General features: G+C 33.9%; 1 protein-coding gene across 1 annotated transcript in view; it reads right to left on the bottom strand.

Moving 5' to 3' along the window:
- Window positions 1–17,560, bottom strand: part of LOC138304808 (laminin subunit beta-1-like) — a 32,931-nt gene extending 15,371 nt beyond the window's left edge. The window contains exons 1-15 of the mRNA XM_069245108.1: window positions 17,439–17,560; window positions 16,975–17,120; window positions 16,387–16,507; window positions 15,508–15,696; window positions 14,692–14,871; window positions 13,764–13,873; window positions 12,888–13,103; window positions 10,614–10,784; window positions 9,355–9,475; window positions 3,262–3,389; window positions 2,503–2,692; window positions 1,911–2,054; window positions 1,239–1,470; window positions 806–969; window positions 41–265 (exon numbers count right to left, since the gene is read on the bottom strand). Coding sequence (XP_069101209.1) covers window positions 41–265; window positions 806–969; window positions 1,239–1,470; window positions 1,911–2,054; window positions 2,503–2,692; window positions 3,262–3,389; window positions 9,355–9,475; window positions 10,614–10,784; window positions 12,888–13,103; window positions 13,764–13,873; window positions 14,692–14,871; window positions 15,508–15,696; window positions 16,387–16,507; window positions 16,975–17,058 — 2,275 coding nt within the window. The 5' untranslated portion in view covers window positions 17,059–17,120; window positions 17,439–17,560. The remainder of the gene's footprint in view (window positions 1–40; window positions 266–805; window positions 970–1,238; window positions 1,471–1,910; window positions 2,055–2,502; window positions 2,693–3,261; window positions 3,390–9,354; window positions 9,476–10,613; window positions 10,785–12,887; window positions 13,104–13,763; window positions 13,874–14,691; window positions 14,872–15,507; window positions 15,697–16,386; window positions 16,508–16,974; window positions 17,121–17,438) is intronic.
- Between the last annotated feature and the right edge of the window lie 854 nt (window positions 17,561–18,414).

Consider the following 18,414-nt stretch of genomic DNA (forward strand, 5'->3'; position numbering starts at 1 on the left):
GTAACACCAGTGAAATGTATTCCTATGTAAAATATCTTACCTTTACAGCTTTGTGTAGTAGCGTCACCATAGTAACCAGGTTTACACCTCTCGCAGTTAAAGCCCTCAGTGTTAAAGAGACAGAGGAGACACTGTCCCGTGGTGGTATTACAGCCTCCTGGTACGTCGGGGTCGATATTGTTGTTACAGATACACGGCTCACAGGTACCGTTCAGCTTGCTGGGGTGGCCAAAATAGTTGTCAGCACAGCGGTCACATCTGGGAGCTGAATGAGAAACAAAGATAATCTAATCTGGATTCGTTACAGTGTCTATCTGACAGCATATTTTCAAGGAAAGAAAAATAATGACATGACTTGAATTATATTTTATGCGCTCAAGTACAATGCATTATAAGTGTACCAGGACATTGCTATCATAACAAAATTTCAATTCACAAAATTTCTAGAAAATTTATGAAATACATAATACATTTTTAGTCACATTGCAAAATTTTAAAACAGACATTTTTTTTAGTATTGATTTTCTTTTTCTCATAAAACAGTGTCAATGTTTTTTACTATACGCTTAGAAGTATTTCAGCTCTGCATGTTATTCAAGATTAACAGAAGGATGTCATAATTCATTGGTGTACTTTTTGATGTGCCATTCACCCCTGAAATTTCATAATGGACTCTTCCAGTTCTTAAAGAAGAAGAGTCCAAATGTATCTTTAGGGGTGAATGAGTCAAGAAAAGCAGGCAGCCATTACACTGATTTTCTTTCAATACAAGAAATTTACACAAATTGTGTAAACGCTAACAAACCTTGATATCCGGGTCGACAGTTACACTGTAGGTTACGACTGTAGGGGTCAACGCTACACGAGTCAGCGTGTTGTATAGGGCTGTCTGGTCCTCCTGGACACATACACGGCTCACAGGGAATACGGTAACTGATACGGGGGTCACCATGGTAACCTGGGGCACAGCTATTTATAATAGAAAAGGAGAGAAATTCATAAATGTAATAATACAGGAAAGATACACTAACTCACATTATAAAGAGAATTCTTCTACTGTCATTTATGATACCTAATTTCAAAACACTCTTTCCTTTTTCCCTGTCTGACCCCAAGTTAACATTTTAAGTTATGATTAGAACAACGATGAAAGAATAAGAATTTATGAAAATTTAAATATATGATACATTTCAAAAATTCTAAATACGCTTTTCACACATTTTTGAAAACAGACTTACGATTCACAGTTGTTTCCTATAGTGTTGTCACGACATTGGATACAGGCACCAATTTCATTGGTACATATGTCAGCATTACCATTACACTGACATGGCCGACAGCTGGGGTAACCATAGTAACCATCGACACATCGGTCACAGATCCTACCACCAATGTTACGTCGACAGAGACACTGTCCACTCTGTTTGTCACAGTAGTTGTCCTGAGATCCTTCTCCAACACAGTTACAGGCTGTAAGGAACAGTAGATTTAAAAGATTATTGAACGTAATATTAAACAGTGGCTATTTTACTGGCTGTAGCAGGAAAGCTAAAACTAGTTACAGAATATATACTGTAAGATCAAAGTAATTTTGCAGAACATTTTTCAGAGGTTAATTTTACTACTTCCTATGATTCTGTTAACTATTGTTCTTAGGTACATATGTGTATTTCTGAATATTTAATATCTGGTACATCTGTGATTTCAATGAAAACATCAATATAGCAAAAATAACCTCCCTGCGAAATGTAACTGCTAATCAGCTTCATAGAGATAAACAAGATAGGATGGGACAGAGAACGGAATGGACGTGAGTAACACTAAATGTCTCCATTTCATGGTTGGAGCAGAAAAAGCTCTGGATTATATTATTAAGGCACATCAATTAGATGCTAAATCAAATGACTCACGTTTGCAACCATCAGGTCCAAAGTTGTATGTTCCTGGTGCACATCTGTCACATTGACGGCCGACGACATTGGGCTTACAACGACACTGACCACCAGCAGCGTTACATTCAAGGTTTTCTGAGCCCGTTGAGTCGCAGTTACACTCTGTCATAGAAGTAAAACGTACAAATGACAACTAGAGTAAAACATGTTCAGAATGAACATACTTACAACTATAAATCCATAGCTATAACATAGTACTTTTCATTCCCTGTCAAGGTTCTTATAAGATGTTTGCAATATGTGTATAGTACTGGTCATCTTTATTAGCAGGTATTATTCTGTGTAAATTCAATCCATAAAATCAATTTTTTTTTTTTAACATTTGTTGTGACAACATTTAATGAAATATCTGAGAAAAAATATCTTCTCTGCTTTTGCACAAAATTACAATGCAAAATTTCTATTATTTTTTTTGGATTGATTTGAGAAGTGACATGTTAATTTACACATTCACCCCTGAATACACATTTAGGTTCTTCTAAATCAAAGACTAGACCAGTCCATTATGAAATTTCAGGGGTGAATGAGTTAAAAGTGAATCTGCCCTTACCCAAGGCTCCGTTGTGAAGTACAGAAGAAATACTAAAAGTGAGGTTGTAACATAAATCTCTCGGTTCCTCCTGGAATGCCTTTAACTGCGAGTTGTAACATCCATATCGCATGAACTCCTCCTTAAGGAAACTGGGGTAGCCAGGCCCATAGAAAATTGGTACAGTATCCATGTTAGGGATCAGGACAAGCTGTAACACAAATGTTATCACACATTGGATTTATTTTGTTAACATTTCATATTTATTATATATAATATATATTATATTTATATAAAATTTGGTCAAAAAGACATAAAGACATGCTGTGCAAATGTAATATAATGCATTGTAAAACTTTGATTAGTGTAATCAAAGTCTAATACTTAAAATGTACACTATAAATTACTCAAGATATGACACGACTAAAACATGTTGATTATAGTCATTTAACAACAGAAGATCAGAAATTTGTGTTATACAGTTTTAATGTTTTGATTTTCACATGAAAATAGATGAAAAAGACAGCTAAAAGTTGATTTTTTTAACAGTTTACTTATTCCCCATTTAAAGGCATTCTCTTCTAAAACAGACATACTGTTTGATTTGTATGTGAACAATGTGTTGACCAACTTGATGTAGATAAAGTGTGATTTACTGTCAATTAGTCCCACCTTCTGGCGAATGTGACATCACAAAAATCATATCAAAATAATACGTCACAATCGTTGAAGGTGTGACTTCGTAAAACTTAATTTTTCCACATATTTACAAAGACTTACTGAATCAATATTGAGGGCTGCGTCAGGTGTTTCAGCATTGGTTTTAAAGCGGCGGAACTCGAGTCTGATAGTATACTCCTTGCCAGGCTCCAGACAAGTAGGAGGAGAAACGATGGTGTAGCTACGGTCTATAAACAAAGGAAACATGTAAAGTAAATACAGATTTTTTTTTAGAAAATTTGAAAATTTGGAAGACCAACTGTGCCTTACTTGGGAGTAAAATAGATATATACCTCATAAATAAGTAAGGATTCCAGACAGAATAAGAACCTTTTAAACCCATACAAGGACATAGTCATTCAGATCCCCCGCCAATGGAGATATCAAAGCTGAAGTAAGTTTGATTGTGGAGACTTATGTGTATGAAAAAAAACAGGAAAAACCTAAAAATAGCAAAAGGCACTACTAGACCATAAGAACAATGTGTCTATGAAGTTTCATGGAAATATCTCTGCTAGTTTTAGAGTTGTGCTCCGGAAACGATTCTTACACAAAAATCTACCATTTTCAGCAATGTTTCCATGGTTACAGAAAAAAGTACAAAAAGTGAAAACCTTAAAATAGCAAAAGGCACTACTAGACCATAAGACTAATGTGCCTATGGAGTTCCGTGCATATATCTCAACCGGTTTTCCAGTTATGCTGCGGAAATGAACCTGGTACAAAAATATGAAATTTTCAGCAATGTTTCCATGGTTACGGAAAAAGTGCAAAAAATGAAAACCTAAAAATAGCAAAAAAGGCACTACTAGACCATAAGAACAATGTGTCTATGAAGTTTCATGGAAATATCTCTGCTGGTTTTAGAGTTGTGCTCCGGAAACGATTCTTACACAAAAATCTGCCATTTTCAGCAATGTTTCCATGGTTACAGAAAAAAGTACAAAAAGTGAAAACCTTAAAATAGCAAAAGGCACTACTAGACCATAAGACCAATGTGTCTATGAAGTTTCGTGGAAATATCTCTTCTGGTTTTAGAGTTATGCTCCGGAAACGAACCTGGTACAAAAATATGATATTTTCAGCAATGTTTCCATGGTTACGGAAAAAATGCAAAAACTGAAAACCTAAAATTAGCAAAAGGCACTACTAGACCATAATACCAATATGTGTATGAAGTTTCGTGGAAATATCTCTACTGGTTTTAGAGTTATGCTCCGGAAACCATTCGTACGGACGGACGGACAGACGGACGGACGGACGGACGGACGGACGGACGGACGGACGGACGGAACCCATTTGTATATCCCCCGCCAACTTCGTTGGGCGGGGGATAATAACCTACTATCAACGTCAGATTTTTTTAAGCTCTCAATTTCCTTGATAAGCTGAAGTAAGGGCTTCTTAATCCTTCCTACTTTGCTTAAAATTGCTTGAAACCCTTCAAATCAGAGTTTTAACCCTTTCTATTTTTTAGCTTATTAAAGTCAGGGCTTCTTAATCCTCTCCATTCCCTTTATATAGCCTTATTCAACCTTCTTTACTTCCTTTAAAGCCCATTAAAGTCAATGGTTTTAAACCTCTGTTATTTTTTTAAAGCCTTTTAGGACTTTTTAACCCTCTCTACTTTTTTAGACTATTAAAGTCCAGGCTTTTTATCTCTCTGTACATTTTAAAGCCTTTTTGAAAAAGGGCTTTTTAACCCTTGCTACTTCCTCTATAGCCCATTTATTTAACCCTCTCTAATTTCTTTAGGGTCCGTTAAAGTCAGTGTTTAGACCTCTTCTTTTTTAGACTATCAAAGTCCAGGCTTTTTAACTCTCTGTACATTTTAAAGCCTTTTAGAGAAAGTTTTTTTTAACCCTCTCTACTTCCTTTACAGCCCGTTAAAGTCACTGATTTTAATCCTCTCTACATTTTCAGCCCATTAACACCTTCCCGTTCGCATCGGTACATTTGTACCGATATGACTTTGATAACGTCATCTACCAAGTTCGAAGGCGTCACATTAACCTTTATATTCCTCGTAGAAACGAAATATTTATATCAACGGAATCAGTGATTTCTCTATTTTATGTTCATATAAATTTCACAAGTTGGTTTGCTAGAATGAATTAGTGCGCTGTAAGTTTCCGTCAAAAAAACGTCCGTTAAAAAGTGCCGAAAATGCCGTTAAATTTGCCAGCGTTATTCGTGAAAAAACCGCTCGGAAAGTAAATATGAGATATTGCAGTGTTGAAATGACATATATCACTGAAAAGCTTAGATTGCAAGCAAGAAAAAGATGTTATTCATATGTCTTTATTTTATTATTTTAAAGAAAATTTTCTCAAATGAAAAACATATGCGATGTTTTTCGTTAAAAATTAACGTTTTTATGTATTCAGAGCTGGAATATATATATCAGTTAAGATTATAACTTCATGAAAATACAGTGTGTTAATGCCACAGACAAATTCCTTTACAAATCAGCTTTAGATTTGAAAATTGGTTTTCTTGAAACGAAATTATCGCGATTTTACTTTACCCTACTCAAACTAAAATTCGCGACGTTACTTACAAATGTGTAACATTATGACGTTACGTTTCATTTACGTTTATCGTAACGTTATGATCATGATCCTGGAGAAGCACATTGGATGATTGTTTATCTAAATCAAATAGATATACCGGTATATATATGTAATGCTGCTGAAGATTACAGATATAGAATTTAAAGAAACTACTCAAAATACACTAATCTGAAAATATCATCGCCTTCATATTATGGGATGTTAAATGTGAGATTACGGTGATTCTGACCTCGGACGGTCAACGTTGCGGCCCCGGAAACTCCTTTTTGATGGAATTATAGGTAATTATTACCACTGTAAATAATCCTTAAGCTAAAGCGTCTGTGAAAGTACTTCAAATTTTGTACATGTATAGAAAAAAATCAATCTAGAGTATTGTCCCTTGAGCGTCCATAGAAACGATGCATAATAAATTCTCATCAATTTTTGAAGCATTAGCAATTAATGTTAGGTTTAGACGTCGTTGAAACCAGTTCAATCAAAACATTTTATGAAACGGATAGATTTCAACTTGTTTACTTAAATATATGAAATAGCGGGACTAGTAGCAGGTACATGTGCAGCACACGTAGGTAATACGTGTACAGTGTACATGTACGTTGTTGTGACGGGTAAGTCGTGATAGCCATAGTTCTATTGTACGTACGTGTACATGTACATGTAGACCTCGTGCACAAATTAACAGGGGCTCTGGATCCGTTTTGAAATAGTCTTAGGATAGGATGAATATAGAACTGTTCGTAATAGATTGACATACGAACTATTTGTAATACACGTTTTGGTCGGTAAAATCAAATCGCCTTTTTTTGTGAGTGACGACCGGTGCATTATAATTATATGTATATACATTGTTCATATGCATATACATTATAATGCTTTCTTAATCTGTTTGCTTTAAAATGTTGACTCTAGTATCAGAATCAGTATAAAAAATGTAGTCTTGTGCACAGGGACCTGGCACGAAAATGTTTAACCAACTGTACATACATATTATAGTATCTATAATATATATATGTATACTGTTGGTTAAAATGTTCTTGTCAGGTCCCTGTGGTCTTGTGGTTCATATGTAAAATATAGATTATATACTAGAAATCTTGTGGTTCATAACTCCATAAACATATAATTAAGTCATACTGATTACAAGTCAGATCTGTCATTTCCACTATTTTACACAACCAAATGAAAAATCATGGATGACTCTGCTACATAGTTTTTAAAAAAAAAGAAAACAGATTACAAATCTTATTTCGCAATAACAGCCTGTAATGAAATATATAAAGAGTTTGGTTTATATTTATAGATATCATTTACAACAATGCTTCTCACAATTGATCGACAGCATCCATATGAAAACGGTTAACAGTAAATAAAACGATTTAATGTTTAATGTGTACATGTGATTATAAATGGTTACACAGCTCTAAGGAACTGACCAAAGGGCAGCGGCTATTTTCTTAAACATACGGTTTTCTCTTGGATCTAGATGAATACAACACTTGATTGATACTAATTCGTAAATGTAGTGATTTGAATTGAATTTGAGTCAAATTCATATATGTACAGAAAATCAGAACCAGACTTGGTTGCTTATCATATATATATCATGGCATAAAAAAGAATGTTTTCCTCTTAATCTATAACACAAGAGTATTTTTTTCCCATTTGCTCCGGCTTTCTATTATGCTGAGCTTCGGCTCATCTGTTTGAAATATATATATTATTTATATAGCTCAATTGAATTGGTAGAGCATCAGGATAGTGTTTGGAGTGTCTCGGAATCTAAAAAGGCGAATATAAAAAACCCCGGTTAGTATGTTGAATCTTTGAGGGGCGATGAGTGAAAAGGAAGGAGATAATACTAATGTAATGGTTCTGGATCGGATCGAAAGCCGACAACCAAGCAGCTCAATTGGTAGAGCATCCGGGAAGAGTTCGGATGGTCCCGGGTTTGAAACGGTTCTGGTCGTGCATTATCTCGCTCTTACCACAATAATAAGAAACCTGTCGGTCACAAAGATGTCAACTAACGATATACATATGTAGGTACTGGTTATCAGAATGTCGGTACTGTTTAATCACGTGTTTTCCTTTCCTACAAAGAAACAAATGATTCTAGAGGGATCTTGCCGCCCACAAAAAATTGTCTTTGTCTGACATATGGCAGAGGGATCTTTTTCGCTGCTTTTCGATATCAAAATCCAAGATGGCGGCCCGTCGGCCATCTTGTTGACCGTTCGGTCCCAAAATGCAATATGCACAGCTAGGGCCCTAGGGAAACCTACATATGAAATTTGAAAGAAGATCCCTTAGATCTTTCTGAGAAATAGCGGTAACCCACTCTAGTAGTATGTATGAGTTAAGCCTACATACTATTCAGCAATGCTTTGACAATGCTTATTTTATGATATATGTTGAAGTGTATACTCATGCAAACATATACATAACAATTGGTCGTAACCATAGATCTCCAACGTTCCCACGGGATTAAAATGTTCTTACAACAAAACTTTTATTGCTTCTGCTTCTCAATTAATACCAAAAGTAATCTCCCGTTTTAATATATACATGTACATACTATATACATTTTATGTCGACTTGTAAAAATAAACATGTCATCTCTGTAATATGAATGGAAACAAAGTCTTGCGACGAAGATGTTACACCATCTTTCATGTTCCAAGTTCATGACAAATTGGGAGTAAATGCAAACGTTTCCTCCAAAACAATGAGTAGTGTGCAAGAATATTAATTACCTCCCTTGTGTCTTGCCGATGTACATATATAATAATATTAATATTATATACATGTATTTTATTCTTTATACTACTTTGATTTTTCAATTACCGTAGGTAACTCATATCTTTATCAATCCAAGGTTTTACTATGTTATGTGTAACTACTTACTTAATCAATACATGATTTTGCTGCCATTATTGTCATTTTAGCTGCTATTTTCTTCAAAGGTCACACTGATAATCTCTTTGCCAAAACTTTGTTGATCGTAATTAATGGGCTATCTCATAGGATTATCTTCAGAATTATCTGTAGTTTACATTGAATCTTCAAATATACAGATTGTGTTGTTGTTCCGCCCGTTAAATGATCCAGAAAAGCAAAATGGTGATTTTTTTTCAATAAAAAGGTGATTTTGGTGATCTTTGACCTTTGACCTTTACTACCATAAAGGTCAAAGGTGAAAACTATATTTAGGAAAATGAAATTCAGGTGATATACTAATCAATGATGCATAACACTTTATGGTTCTATGCAGCCAACGTTTGGAATATAAGATATACAAAAAAGTGCTAATCTCACTTATTTAGCAGATCAAAAACACCCGAACAGGAAGGTGTTAAACTCAGGACTTTTTAACCCTCTCTACTTTTTTACACCATCAAAGTCCAGGCTTTTTAACTCTATACATTTTAAAGCCTTTTAGAGAAAGGGCTTTTTAACCCTCTCTACTTCCTTTACAGCCCGTTAAAGTCACTGATTTTAATCCTCTCTACATTTTCAGCCCATTAAATTCAGGGCTTCTTCAAACCACTCTGTTTTTTACATGAACTCTGATACTTACTAGTCATGAGGTTGGTGACTTTTTCATCATCTGAAGGCATGTGATTAGCACATGGTCCAAACTCGTTGACTGGGCCGGGACGGACAACGTACACACGGACATCCTCCCAAATATCCTGCATCTGTTACATAGAAATCAAAAACGTTAATGAAATGATTATCTTATATGATCTCTTTCATCATCTGGATGAAAATTATAGGTTTTTCTTAATTGTAATGTGTCAAAACTGAACTTTACAATGCCAAAATTCCATTAATTACCAAGTAATTCTGTAGTGATCATTGTTGCGGTGTTGAGTTTTCAATTAATTTTTAGCAAATATTATATTTTTTTCTAAATTGATTTCATTTAGCTTCTTCAAAATCATTTATTTTTAACATATTTAACAAAATGAAATATACTGAACTCAAAATAAAACACAACATAAATGAAAACCCAAAATGGACACAAATAAAAGTAAAAATAAGAAAATAAAGAATGGGATTAACAACAAAACCTGAGTTTACTGACACACTGTAAAATCTGACACAGTTTCTGTGTCAATAAAGTCAGGTTCTGCTGTACTTAATCTGATGAGGACTTAACCAACACTTACTCATTCACCCCTGAAAATTACAAAATGGACTATTCCAGCCTTTGATCTAGAAGAATCTAAGTATATCTTCAGGGGGTGAATGGGTTGAGGAATTGCCCATGTAAAGAGGCCACTTACAGGGACCACTCGTGTGTAGCCTACCCAGGATTGACAGAACACGTAGTGACAAGTTACTTACCCTACTCCTTTGTGCATTAAGGATAGATAGTAAGAGTTTTTGATTAAATATTCGCACAACTACATACAAAGAAGATTAAAATGTAGGTCATCAATATAATCAGCGTCAGTTCCTGTTTCTATAAATAATCTTTCCATATTGATAATATACTGTAAACCAACTTTTTTTCTTTACGACTTAATTTCACGTTTTATATGCCTAGCGACATTTTTTCAATGCCTGATTTAGAAATATATGGTTATATTTTAAATATCAATTTTTGCGACTTCTTATTTCTCGTGAAATAACCAAAATTTAATGGCACACTAATTAGTAAGTTGGTTTACAGATGCTTTCAAATTTTCTTTTAAATGTAAAGAAGGAACTTTTGTAGTTATTCTTCAGAATCATGTCATAGACTATTCACAGCATTTGGATATCACTGATATATGTAACAATATTTTGTTTTCAATAATGAAATATTATAAACTGAATTGTGATATGTACCGCTGGATTGTATCTGATGACAATATCGTAGTCCATCGGGAAGTCGATATTGTTGACGGTGAACTCGATGCTGTCTCCTTCAGTAACCCTCATGAATCCCTGTCCTGTCCACTGTTGTCTCCAGGGCAGGATGGAGTAGTTGTAGGACGGCAATGTGTACAGTCTTGTTCTCTGTCGTAACAAATAACAGCAGTTTAAACAAAGAAATTGTCTTGTTCTCTGTCGTAACAAATAACACCAGTTTAAACAAAGAAATTGTTTTGTTCTCTGTCGTAACAAATAACAGCAGTTTAAACAAAGAAATTGTCTTGTTCTCTGTCGTAACAAATAACAGCAGTTTAAACAAAGAAATTGTCTTGTTCTCTGTCGTAACAAATAACGTCAGTTTAAACAAAGAAATTGTCTTGTTCTCTGTCGTAACAAATAACAGCAGTTTAAACAAAGAAATTGTCTTGTTCTCTGTCGTAACAAATAACAGCAGTTTAAACAAAGAAATTGTCTTGTTCTCTGTCGTAACAAATAACGTCAGTTTAAACAAAGAAATTGTCTTGTTCTCTGTCGTAACAAATAACGTCAGTTTAAACAAAGAAATTGTCTTGTTCTCTGTCGTAACAAATAACAGCAGTTTAAACAAAGAAAACGAGGTATTTTTCTCTGTCGTAACAAATAACAGCAGTTTAAACAAAGAAAACGAGGTATTGTTCTCTGTCGTAACAAATAACAGCAGTTTAAACAAAGAAATTGTTTGTTCTCTGTCGTAACAAATAACAGCAGTTTGAACAAAGAAATTGTCTTGTTCTCTGTCGTAACAAATAACAGCAGTTTAAACAAAGAAATTGTCTTGTTCTCTGTCGTAACAAATAACAGCAGTTTAAACAAAGAAATTGTCTTGTTCTCTGTCGTAACAAATAACAGCAGTTTAAACAAAGAAAACGAGGTATTGTTCTCTGTCGTAACAAATAACAGCAGTTTAAACAAAGAAAACGAGGTATTGTTCTCTGTCGTAACAAATAACAGCAGTTTAAACAAAGAAATTGTCTTGTTCTCTGTCGTAACAAATAACAGCAGTTTAAACAAAGAAATTGTTTTTGTTCTCTGTCGTAACAAATAACAGCAGTTTAAACAAAGAAATTGTCTTGTTCTCTGTCGTAACAAATAACAGCAGTTTAAACAAAGAAATTGTCTTGTTCTCTGTCGTAACAAATAACAGCAGTTTAAACAAAGAAATTGTCTTGTTCTCTGTCGTAACAAATAACAGCAGTTTAAACAAAGAAAACGAGGTATTGTTCTCTGTCGTAACAAATAACAGCAGTTTAAACAAAGAAATTGTCTTGTTCTCTGTCGTAACAAATAACAGCAGTTTAAACAAAGAAATTGTCTTGTTCTCTGTCGTAACAAATAACAGCAGTTTAAACAAAGAAAACGAGGTATTTTTCTCTGTCGTAACAAATAACAGCAGTTTAAACAAAGAAAACGAGGTATTGTTCTCTGTCGTAACAAATAACAGCAGTTTAAACAAAGAAATTGTTTTGTTCTCTGTCGTAACAAATAACAGCAGTTTAAACAAAGAAATTGTCTTGTTCTCTGTCGTAACAAATAACAGCAGTTTAAACAAAGAAATTGTCTTGTTCTCTGTCGTAACAAATAACTTCAGTTTAAACAAAGAAATTGTCTTGTTCTCTGTCGTAACAAATAACAGCAGTTTAAACAAAGAAATTGTCTTGTTCTCTGTCGTAACAAATAACAGCAGTTTAAACAAAGAAATTGTCTTGTTCTCTGTCGTAACAAATAACTTCAGTTTAAACAAAGAAAATGAGGTCTTGTTCTCTAATGTAATAAATAACTACAATTTAAACAAAGAAAATAAAGTCTCTTTCGTCTTAACAACAAACATTTAAATCTGTTTATAAAGACCACCTAAGGGACAAAAAGAAAAAAATTGTCTTAAAAGCTAGGTTTATATGCATGTTAAATTGAGTTGAAATTGACCATTGGCGGTCTAATTGAGCAGGTGGTCTAACACTGATTTTATGAATTTTTCCATATGTTGATTGAATACAAATGCCATTGCTTTAAAAAGTCCATCATACACTAAAATATTTCGGTTCTTGCTTGATAATGTATAAGAAAGACCAAAGCATCCACTCCTACCATGTCTGGTTTTTGAAGGGAGGAGTCATTTCAGCTTTAAATGAAAATTCTATTTCAGGTCACGACATTAATTAATATCAAAGGTAACCACCATTCCATTAAAAAGGGTATGACAATTCTTACCCCGATTCCCCTGGCATCTTCGGCTTCGTATCTGAAGTAATCCAGTAGTGAGAAATAGTAGCCAGTGTTTGGCCTGTTACACTGGCGTCCACCAATATTGGGTCGACAGATACACTGACCGTCCTGGGAGTCACAGACCTCGGACTCGGCCCCTCCCAAGTCACAGTCACACGGGGAACAGCCAGTCACCTCACCGCTGAGGTTCCAGAAACCGGGCTACAACAGAAAGGAATTGATATCGTCAAATATAATCCTGATTATACACAGGCAACATGGAGGTTTACACTCGTCTATCCTCTGTATACTAGGAGATACACTATCGTTCATATCGGTAAATGATTAATATTTCTGACAATGGGTTACCAAGGACAACAGTCGTCCAGAAATACTTCTAGCTTATATGAGCTAAGAAATTATTTGAGTTTTACATGAAAGAGCGAAGATTGCTACTTATTTGTTCTTTGATGCCATTCATGTATTCAAAAAAAGATGTATGAGAAACAATAAAAGTAATTCATGATTTAACATCTATATTTTAATGATTTATATGTCAATCCTGACAGCTGGACAATAGAAACATAACTTTTATCATGTATTATATATGTTTGACTTTCTTGACCTTGTAACGACCTTTTTAAACAGTAATCTTATTTTAGAATCTTAATATTTTTAGCCTTACCATTTGTACTTAGATTTGATTGTTCTCGGCACAATTTAAAAATTTTGACTTGTTTTGTTGATTTTTGTAATTTATGTGAATACAATGTATTTTAAGTAATATCACTATGTTGTCACTATCATCATCTTAACTTGTTCAAAAGCACCACAAAGTTTCTATCCTTTGTTATTTTACCACTGAATACATCAAGAACTTACATAACAAGAGTCACATTTCATGCCAGTAACATAACGTTTACAGAAGCATTGGCCAGAATCCTTATCACAGCCGTAGTTTCCAATGGTCCCAAGGGTGTTACAAATACAAGCTGAAACACAGCAAAGTCAAATATAAAGTCCATATTTCATCGATGTTCACAAATAAGATTCTTTTGAACAATAACTGATTTGATTAATAGAAATTTCGTTCGGATGTAATAAAATAAACAATGAAATGTTGATAGCCTTACACACAAGATAGGAAACTAACAATTTAAAATTTAATTTGGTATCAAAAATACAATAATGTCATGCATATTTTGAATGTGAATACCATTCTTATTTTTCTATATAACCTCTTACTTATGTAACATACAAACATTCTCTAAATGTTCAAAGGTAATTAGGCTAATTAAGATTTAATGACAATTTTCATATCAAGGTAAAATATTTTCTAAATGTTCACAGGTAATTAGGCTTATTAAAGTTTAATGACTATTTTCATATCAAGGTAAGATATTTCTCTAAATGTTCAAAGGTAATAAGGCTAATTAAAATTTAATGACAATTTTCATATCAAGGTAAAATATTTCTCTAAATGTTCAAAGGTAATTAGGCTTATTAAAGTTTATTGACTATTTTCATATCAAGGTCAGATATTTCTCTAAATGTTCAAAGGTAATAAGGCTAATTAAAATATAATGACAATTTTCATATCAAGGTAAAATATTTCTCTGAATATTCAAAGGTAATTAGGCTAATTAAAATTTCATTACAATTTTCATATCAAGGTAAAATATTTCTTTTAATAAGAGCTATATGTTGATTTTTGGGTGAAGATATAATCACAGGTGTTGCAGCAAATAAGAAATGAAAATTTCACTAATCACCTTTAGAACAACAAGGCCCAGATGCTATCTATACTTACTTTCACATCCATAAGGGTTATTAGCAGTCAGGTTGAAGTGTCCATCCTTACAGACATCACAACGTTTACCAGTGACGTACTGTTTACATGTACAGCGTCCGGCCTCCAGTCCGTAGGCAGGATCTGTGTGGCTATCACAGTTACCACCATACTGGGATCCATCAGGGTCACAGTCACAGGCTGAAGGTCAAAATAGCAAAACATATCTCTCAAAGTTCAAATAGTCACCTCAAGAAACCTAATACCCATCTCAAGGTCAAAATACCAAATGTTCTACTCAAGTTTAAATACCAAATATTTAACTCATGTAAAATACCATATATTCAACTCAAGGGTAAAATACCAAATATTACCTCAAGGTTGAAATAAAATACCAAATATTTAACCCAAGGTTAAAATACCAAATCTTCAACATATTAAGGGTAAAATTATAAAAATTCATCTCAGGTAAAATACCAAATATTAATCAAGGTTAAAATATAAAATAATCATCAAAAGATCATAAAGTTAGATTTCTTTTCCAGCCAGGAACACCTACCAAATTTGATCAATAAAAGATTGGTATAAAACTTAATTGGATATGAAGTAATATTGTTACATGAAGATGGATTGATGATTTCCCATCCTACAGGTTTTGGGATAACATATATCATTACAATAAATTTATTTTATTTATCCTTTAAGACTACTCTCACACTGCTATCCCATCATACAACAGTGATAAGCATGAAGAAGTTTTATCTTACAGTTTCTTGTAAAAGTGAAGAAATATTACAAGAATTCAAGGAATTTGAATAATATATTCCTGCTACTTACGTTGACAGATGTCTGGATCTCGGATGTCCTTGTTGGGGTCTTGGTAGTAAAACGTCTGACATTCCTGGCAGTTTTTACCCATGGTATTGTGTTGACAGTCGATACACACGCCACCACTGATCTTACCCGACTGTACATACACGGCCGGGTCAAACTTACAGTCTTCAGCATGGTTGTTACACTTACACTCTGAAAAACACAAAAATATTCTTTAATTTTCTTTAGAACTAAGTTACAATAACAGTTTTTCACTATCCAAAGACAAGCAGAAGGTATCCCATAAAGATACTCTCTGGCTGTCTAAAAGATATCTCATTTATCTACACCACTACGACACTGTTACACATCATTGTTAATTCATGTACAATTTACTAATAGATTTAACTTTTGAAAGATCTAAAGTGGGTTGGAATCCTCATTTTATCATGCTGCTTTACAGTAAAACATGATTAAAATGAACCTCTACGGATCGTCAAAATCACATTGGTTATAAGTATAGTTTGTTATACACATATTGTAGATATCTTATTGTAAGCCTGTTTGTTATAGGCATGTTTTACTGCAACAAGCTTTCTGAGAAACTAGAATTATATTTAAGGCACAAATGTCCCTAAACTGATTTGCCCTCTTCTACTTCTAGAATATAGCTTCTGATCACTTGATCTGTAGCTCGTCAGCTTCTTTAAGCTCTTCCATCTGTAAGTTTAAGATCTAGAGCAGACTTCTATTCACTTCTATTCTTGGAAGAGTGCAAATCGAGTTGGCCTGCAGCCTCCATATGAAATTGGAATGGTATGCAACAGGATAGGCCAAGAATGGACAGAATAGGACAGTACAGGACAGGACAGACATGTGTAACACTTGAGAGGACAGACTTACTCTGACACTCGAATGGTTGGTTATGTCTGGCGGGCTGCCATGGTACATCTTTGTATCCTGTCTTACATAACTCACAGTTCCTGCCCATGGTGTTGTGTGTACATTCACACTGGCCATGCACCTGTTACACAAAACATACAGTAATATTACAAATAATGACATCTCTTAACAAACATTTATGGAACTGCTCTCATCACTTAATCATTTATTAATAATAAAAGATAATAAAAGTTTCAAAATTGTAATGTAAATAGGATTTTTCTTTGTACCTCAATCTGATTGAAATAAGACTTGTGATTCCGCTCCACTACAGTGCTCTACGATACGCTCCAATACAAGAACTAACAACTCCCTGTTCTGGGTTATCTCAGCATGACCCCTATAGTTAACCAATCAGTGAGTTGCCCATGAAATCTTCAGTGTGGTAAATTCTCTCTTGAATATAAATGGCTATTAGAAAGTCCTAAGATGTTTTGATTCTTGGCCAGAGATCATGCTGAGGTGACCCCGAACAAAGAGTTGTTAGATCTTGTATTTGAGCGTATCCAAGAGCATCATAGTGAAAAGTTGTTATCTCTACCCCCTTACCATTCCCGAGTGGTTGTTGTAGCCGGGTACTGGTACACAGTTAGATGCGTGACCATAGCAACTGCAGCTTCCTCTTACAGTCATATCATATATAGCATAGTAATATTTCTCTTTGATTTCACGACGGCTGTCCAAAAGGGTGTCACCTGAAAAAAACAAATGTTTACATGACAGATTAAAAGTCTGATCAGACGAAAGTTTATTAAAATCTAACAAAATCTTTTTCTTTCACAATAATAAAGTAGAAATGTATGGATTTATCAAGATAATTGCTATGGAGATTGTATAATTACCAATTAGAAAGTCATTTTACAAATCTGCTTTAGATTATATTCTTAATTAAAGCTTCATTAAAATGATTAATTGTCAAAATTTATTGGCAAAGGGAAGATATCTATATCTTATGCTGATTCAATCAGCATTTCCTGTTGAATTTTATCTATATTTCACAATGAATTCCTCACCAAGTGTGTGAAGCTCTGTAAAGTTGACTCGGAGGTTTGTTAACTTGAGCAGGTTCTGAACATTTACACTGTAAGGATCACGGACTGGAATGAATGGGGGCAGTACACGGAAAATAACCTGTAACAGAAATTACTGGTGTTATTAAATATTCACTGATATTATAAAATATCAACTGCTTCATCTCCTTTGAAGCAGACATAGGATTTCTATTGATATGTTATTTGTTGCAGTAATAATGATTCACTTAAAACTGATTAATGATATTCTTGTAAATTAGTTAAGGCACCCAAAAGCATGTTTGTATCCAATCTTTGCATATTGTAGAGTTATCTCCCTTACCGGTAGGTATTCATTGTGACATCATTATTTTGAGGGCGACTCATATAATTTTCTCTGACACACATCTTGATGTCACAATCCATAACTACCTGCAAGGACAGATAACTCTGTAACTACAGACTAAAGAAGCTAGTATGTTTGGTCATCAACACATGATAGCACAAAACTACAGGTATCAATTTTATAGTGAAGTTGATTCTTAAACTCTATGTCATCCAATGCCACATTATTTTTTGTTATGACTATAGGCTAATCATTTATTTCAATCAAACTTGCCCTGACCTGACACATAGGTTTTTGGGGACTGCCAGTTATCAATAATAATTTTGGAAAACCAATAATAGTGAGGAAAACATAGTGTATATAGCTAGTCATCATTATGTCAAATTCCAGATCAAAATTTAACATTTTGTCAACTACTGAATGCAGATATTTTGAAATTATACATTTAAATTAAAAATTCTGCAGGTTTATTTATTTAAATAAGTATCCTTTTAAATAAGTATCCTTTTAAATCTCAGTCCACAAGAAATCTTATACAGGCAGACTTAATGTGGAGGGCTAGGTATGTCAGAACACCTTAATCATGTGTCCACCAGAAGAGATTATCTCCCTTGACTTTCTAGGAGACCGTGA

The sequence above is a fragment of the Argopecten irradians genome, chromosome 12, assembly GCF_041381155.1.
Source record: "Argopecten irradians isolate NY chromosome 12, Ai_NY, whole genome shotgun sequence".
In the NCBI taxonomy this organism is placed as follows: domain Eukaryota; kingdom Metazoa; phylum Mollusca; class Bivalvia; order Pectinida; family Pectinidae; genus Argopecten; species Argopecten irradians.